This window comes from Coregonus clupeaformis, chromosome 6, assembly GCF_020615455.1.
Source record: "Coregonus clupeaformis isolate EN_2021a chromosome 6, ASM2061545v1, whole genome shotgun sequence".
Lineage (NCBI taxonomy): Eukaryota > Metazoa > Chordata > Actinopteri > Salmoniformes > Salmonidae > Coregonus > Coregonus clupeaformis.
The window spans coordinates 38,602,946-38,609,421 of record NC_059197.1 but is presented as its reverse complement, the minus strand read 5'-3'; the positions used below and the strand labels follow the sequence as shown (position 1 = coordinate 38,609,421).

Here is a 6,476-nt window from a genome sequence, read left to right as displayed (position 1 = left end):
TTGTCTGCAACTGTAGGCTTTAAGGGTAGGCCTAGAAGAGGTGGAATGCTGTGGTGTAACTCCAGCCCAATTTGACCCCAGTTTATAGTGACCGGAAAACCTGATGCTGAACATGAACCAGCAGATTATAGCCTATTTATATGGTAGGCAGGTGCATATTGACATAACCAACTCTTCTAACCTCTATTACAGATAGTGAAGCCTTCATTACAAAGTAGTAGGCTACAGAGGAAAGGGCTGAGAACTGCTGAGAAAAGATGCAAGTGGAGAGTAGAGAGAAAAAGAGTAAAGTCCCCAGAGCAGGTTAATAGCACTCTTGTATCGCTGTTTATTTTTGTTGCTAATTCTCTCTTTATTGATCACTGTGGCTGTGAAATCCCTGTGACAACAATGAAGAATAGCATCAAAGCCTGGGTCGTACCACCACACCACCTGGGAACCTTCTCTCCGCTCGCTGTGGGGCGTATCCATCACTTTTATTTTATTTCTTCTTCTCTCGTTCTCTCGTTTTTCTTCTTTCGGCGATGGATCAAAACAAAAAAAGTGCTGTAAACATGTTTGTCGCTGTGGAGCACCAGAAGCGTCAGGAGCCGTTGGTCTTGGAGGTCTGACAGGACTACTGGCCAAGCTTGGAATGATAGGGTGGAGGAGGGATAAGAGGAGGAGGGGAGGGGAGAGGATGAAGAGGAGGAGGGGTGAAAGAGGGAGGAGGCTGCGGAAGCTCTCACTGCTGGATGCGGCGCAGAGACTGGACCTGGAAGGTCTGAGCATGGGAGCCCCACTCCCTGTAGTGTTTGTACTCTCCACCATGACGGTCACACTCCATGATGTACTGGTAGCCACGGTAACCGGGGAACTGGTAGCACACCCAGCTAAAGGGGGAGAGGGAGAGAGAGGAAGAGGGTGAAGTGATAAAATACCCAGAAACAAGCCCGAGCCCTTTGCCTGTAGAGCAGGGATGTGCAAGTGGCGGCCACTTTCTTAGGCCCGCGGATCAAGTAAAAAAAAAAAAAGACCAAATACTGAAGGCGCAATTTCGAAATTTGGTTGTGCATCAACAGTTTTTCTCTTGTTATGTCAGTCACTAACAGTCACTCAATTAGCCCATGTCAGCAACATTTTTTTAGATTGGTAAGTTATTCTAGCGGCCAGCTATTTAAACTTGTAGTAATCATGGTCGAATTACCGACCGGTGGTCCCCCGTTAATCATCAGATATCATATTAAAAACGGCACATTTTTCTCTCCGCCCCATGGCAAATGAGTAGAATTGCACGAAATTTGTTAGAAAAGAACTACATCTTCTCTCCGCGCCATGGCATGCGTAGTATTGCAGCAAACTTACTTTAATACTGTAACATTTTCTCTACGTCCCATGGCAAAATGTGTGGAATTGCAGGAAATTAACTCAAAAACGTTTATCTTCGCTGTCAAGAGGTGGGGGGGGGGGGGAATTTTGCTTACGGCCCCAAAAGGTTAGGGCCGGCTCTGACTACAAGTGTGGGTATGGATGTGGGTATGCAGACCCCCCAGCCACTGTGGTCCCTCAGGATGATGTTCCGATTTGTTTGTGGCCCCCACCCCCATCAAAGTTGTCCATCCCTGCTCTAGAGTCTAGACACTTGTAGATCAGAAAGAGTTGGCCTCTACAGTACATGTTAGTCCTCTGTATAATATCCAGGGACACCACATAATAGCTATTTCTTTCAAATTTTTCACCATAGTGTCCCTTTAACAACAAAAAATATATCAAAAAATATATATATCAAAATATATATATATATATATATATATATATATATATAAAAAACAAGTTTGGCAAAGAGAGGTCAGTAAGGTCACAGACACTCATTTAGATAATTCTTCATTTCAGTCCTGAACTAGTTTTTTGCTTAGTTCTATTATGATCTATGACAGGAAGGATTATCCTCTCACAGTTTATCTAGTTATTAACATTGATTTTAATTGTATAGTTATTACTGCACATTACACCTTTTTAGCAGTTTGTCCAAGTTTTGCGACCACTAGACGCAATTGATTCCTCTATTTCTGATTGTTATGAGCGTAGTCTTCTGTAGTGTGAAAAAGGAAGCCAGGGATTCTTCTCCTTTTACTTACGCTCCACTCTGGACCTGCATGGATCCGATCTCGTTGTTGCCCCAGCCCATGGCCTGCAGGGAGGGGTAGTCATCGTTCATCTCCCATTGCTTGCCAATGAAGTTCTCCCTTTCAAACACCACAATCTTGGACTCCTTATGGTTCTGTGCAGTTCAGAGAGAGGAGTGGGCAATTTCAGGTTACATTCAACCTGTTTCACTCAGAACTATTTACGAAAGACATACTGTGTAGAATTATGACGGAAAGTAGGAAATCTTTATTTTCTGTGTTTTATTCACTTTGTAAATTAGTGCTTTCAATAACGCTGGTAGAGGCTATCAAGGATCTGTTAAATGTAATAATGTCAGTGTCAGTAACAGTAAGTAGAGCCAGAGACATGGACTGAGGCCAGAACCCGGGCTTCTGTTCCAATATCGGGCCTCTGTTTCAATATCTTTACTAACATACTATGTGAATGAATCAATGTATTGGGCATTCTAAGTGGAATGCTAGAATGGATATTGGAACATAGCCCACAGAGGAGAGTGTCTGTCTGGCCTGGTCTGGCAGGAACAGGAAGTAGGCTTGGCTAGTACACTCACGGCAGAGCAGACTGGGCGGAAGGACATCAACCTCTCGATGTGGTAGGCATTGCTGCCGCTCCAGGACTCCCAGCGAGGGTACTCTCCACGCTCCAACACAAACTGTTGCCCAGAGAAGCTGGAGTGCTCGTACCCTACCCAGCTACACATACAGAGAGAGAGAGAGAGACAGAGAGAGAGACATGGAAAGTCAGACAGATACAAAGAGTGACAGAGAGACAAACAGTACATGCAGACAGATACATTTTAGTCATTTAGCAGACACTGTTATCCAGAGTGACTTACAGTTAGTGAGTGCATAATTTTTTTTTTTTCATACTGGCCCCCTGAGGGAATCAAACCCACAATCCTGGTGTTGCAAACGCCATGCTCTACCAACTGAGCTACACGGGACCTGATAAACAGTACATGTGGATAGATACAAGGGTGGGGCAAAAACTTTGTCATGTTTTTTATTAAATTGTCTATGTCTATGATACATTATGCGTCTATCAGTATCCCTTAGAAACTGTTGCCTGTGCAATGGTCCCCTGGCCCCTGAAGGATTATGTGTAACCTGTCAGGGAGATACATATCCTACAGTATGTAGATATGTTTGTGTTTTGGGGGTCTGGTTGACTTACGCTCCACACTCGACCTTCAGGGAGCGGATGTTGTCCACGCCACACTCCATGATGTTCTGGCAGGAAGCAGTGAACTCCATACGCTTTCCCTGGAAGTTCTCCTGGTCGTAGACTGTGATCTAGGACAGAGGATATAGTGCATATTTGCAATCTGCCCGACCCACGATTGCTGTTTTTTCAAAACGGTTTTTAACACAACCAGTGTCTCTGCTAGAGAACGCACTGCCGTGTGCAAAGATTTCCTTTCTCTTCTTACAGTTGAAGTCGGAAGTTTACATACACTTAGGTTGGAGTCATTAAAACTCGTTTTTCAACCACTCCACAAATTTCTTGTTAACAAACTATAGTTTTGGCAAGTCGGTTAGGACATCTACTTTGTGTATGACACAAGTAATTTTTCCAACAATTGTTTACAGAAAGATTATTTCACTTATAATTCACTGTATCACAATTCCAGTGGGTCAGAAGTTTACATACACTAAGTTGACTGTGCCTTTAAACAGCTTGGAAAATTCCAGGAAATGATGTCATGTCTTTAGAAGCTTCTGATAGGCTAATTGACATCATTTGAGTCAATTGGAGGTGTACCTGTGGATGTATTTCAAGGCCTACCATCAAACTCAGTGCCTATTTGCTTGACATCATGGGAAAATCAAAAGAAATCAGCCAAGACCTCAGAAAGAATTGTAGACCTCCACAAGTCTGGTTCATCCTTGGGAGCAATTTCCAAACGCCTGAAGGTACCACTTTCATCTGTACAATAGTACGCAAGTGTAAACACCATGGGACCACGCAGCAGTCATACCGCTCAGGAAGGAGACGCGTTCTGTCTCCTGGAGATGAACGTACTTTGGTGCGAAAAGTGCAAATCAATCCCAGAACAACAGCAAAGGACCTTGTGAAGACGCTGGAGGAAACAGGTACAAAATATCTATATCCACAGTAAAACGAGTCCTATATCGACATAACCTGAAAGGCCGCTCAGCATGGAAGAAGCCACTGCTCCAAAACCACCATAAAAAAGCCAGACTACGGTTTGCAACTGCACATGGGGACAAAGATCGTACTTTTTGGAGAAATGTCCTCTGGTCTGATGAAACAAAAATAGAACTGTTTGGCCATAATGACCATCGTTATGTTTGTAGGAAAAAGGGGAAGGCTTGCAAGCCGAAGAACTCCATCCCAACCGTGAAGCACGTGGTGGCAGCATCATGTTGTGGGGGTGCTTTGCTGCAGGAGGGACTGGTGTACTTGACAAAATAGATGGCATCATGAGGAAGGAAAATTATGTGGATATATTGAAGCAACATCTCAAGACATCAGTCAGGAAGTTAAAGCTTGGTCGCAAATGGGTCTTCCAAATGGACAATGACCCAAGCATACTTCCAAAGTTGTGGCAAAATGGCTTAAGGACAACAAAGTCAAGGTATTGGAGTGGCCATCACAAAGCCCTGACCTCAATCCTATAGAAAATGTGTGGGCAGAACTGAAAAAGCGTGTGTGAGCAAGGAGGCCTACAAACCTGACTCAGTTACACCAGCTCTGTCAGGAGGAATGGGCCAAAATTCACCCAACTTATTGTGGGAAGCTTGTGGAAGGCTACCCAAAGCGTTTTACCCAAGTTAAACAATTTAAAGGCAATGCTAATAAATACTAATTGAGTGTATGTAAACTTCTGACCCACTGGGAATGTGATGAAATAAATAAAAGCTGAAATAAATCATTCTCTCTACTATTATTCAGACATTTCACATTCTTAAAATAAAGTGGTGATCCTAACTGACCTAAGACAGGGAATTCTTACTAGGATTAAATGTCAGGAATTGTGAAAAACTGAGTTTAAATGTATTTGGCTAAGGTGTATGTAAACTTCCGACTTCAACTGTACGTCTTTTTATGAAAAATAATGGGAAAGGTTCTGGAGAGTTGTTCAATAGTTGTGGAAACGTGGTAGACATAACATTCACTCACCTTCCATGGTCCCATTGGGTTAGGAGTAGTCAGCGCCATGTTTGATATCGCAGTAATAATTGACCTGCAGTGCAGAAAGCACACAGTCACGTAGTCACATTTCTGTTTGGTCTTACAGGGAGACCAGGGCAGACATGACTAAACCACCATGGACCTCATCTCCAGTCAGCTCTAGTTCTTGCATCAGTCTGTGCCCAGCAGCTAATGCCCAAATATATTCTTGTCATGGTTATGCTAATGTGGCAGGGACTAGAGACTCTATGCTAGAGCCCCAGGACAAACCCAAACAAAGCACGTCCCTGTGCTATTGCTGATGATCTAACATTGGTATGTACTACCACAAACAAAGTAGGACAATGCAAAGCATCCATCCACATTTCCACAATGATATGTGATAATGATGTTGTGCTTTATTAGTTGTTATAAATTCTACATGGTGAACCATTGTATCATGTGCCTGTAAGTCATGCCATTGTTACACTCTGAGTGTGTAACGTAAACTATGCTGTTGATGGCGTCACAGCATACATACAGTATCATTCTAGTGTGATGCATGATGTTGACTGTGATGACGATTGGTGTGTCCATTTAGAGTATGTGTGTGTGTGTCCTATGTGTTTGTGTGCGTATGACCCTTTCTATACATTCCCGAGGCTCAGCAGAAAACAGCAAAGGAAAAAAACAGGACAATGGACAATGTAAATGGACAACAATGCTGGCAAAAGGCTATAGGCCAAACGGTCTAAAGATGGAGGGCTTACCTGACCTACCCCAAAGAATAGCTGTGTAGCGCTCACGGGGGGCTCCACAAAACGATGTCCTGACCCCTGAGTAAACGGGCCTATTTATACACAGTGGTGGTGAATGGAGCCCAGGCCTGTGGGACGGGGTAGGAGTCAGCACATTGCTGGGCCCTCCATTGTTCCAGACTGAGCCACAGGGCTTTAGGCTCTCCCCCGCCTGCCACGGTGTGCTGGTGTACTGGTCTGGACGCAGGGCACCGTGCCCAGTGCCGATTAACACAAGCCCCTGGACAAGCGTCCGGACCCTGTGATTATACAGACATAGACTACACCCAGTCCTGGCCCTGCCCTGGTCATAGCCCAGCCCCTAACCCACGACATGCTTTCAGTAGTTAATGTATATGCTGTTGAGGAAAAAGATAGGGACAAACATCAGAAGGA

General features: G+C 44.1%; 1 protein-coding gene across 3 annotated transcripts; it reads right to left on the bottom strand.

The window, feature by feature from the left end:
* Positions 1 to 304: 304 nt before the first annotated feature.
* Positions 305 to 6,256, bottom strand: LOC121568373 (beta-crystallin A1-2). 3 transcript variants are annotated; one of them, XM_041878920.2, is made up of 6 exons: positions 6,063 to 6,256; positions 5,293 to 5,356; positions 3,322 to 3,440; positions 2,699 to 2,840; positions 2,118 to 2,260; positions 305 to 872 (listed from the first exon to the last, which is right to left on the bottom strand). In XM_041878920.2, exons 2-6 carry the CDS (start codon positions 5,329 to 5,331, stop codon positions 725 to 727), a joined length of 591 nt encoding a protein of 196 aa, XP_041734854.1. In that variant the 5' UTR covers positions 5,332 to 5,356; positions 6,063 to 6,256; the 3' UTR covers positions 305 to 724. The 3 variants fall into 3 exon arrangements, with proteins under 3 accessions (XP_041734854.1, XP_041734853.1, XP_041734855.1); XM_041878919.2 differs by having other exon boundaries at positions 6,054 to 6,254; XM_041878921.2 differs by lacking the exon at positions 5,293 to 5,356 and having other exon boundaries at positions 6,054 to 6,256.
* Positions 6,257 to 6,476: the final 220 nt, after the last annotated feature.

What these genes read in the sequence shown, in the direction of transcription:
- LOC121568373 (XM_041878920.2), bottom strand. Translation starts at nt 5,331, where the DNA reads ATGGCGCTGACTACTCCTAACCCAATGGGACCATGGAAG. An exon ending in ACCCAATGGGACCATGGAAG is followed by an intron (nt 3,441 to 5,292) that starts GTGAGTGAATGT and finishes CCTCTGTCCTAG; the next exon opens with ATCACAGTCTACGACCAGGA. An exon ending in CTGAAGGTCGAGTGTGGAGC is followed by an intron (nt 2,841 to 3,321) that starts GTAAGTCAACCA and finishes CTGTATGTGTAG; the next exon opens with CTGGGTAGGGTACGAGCACT.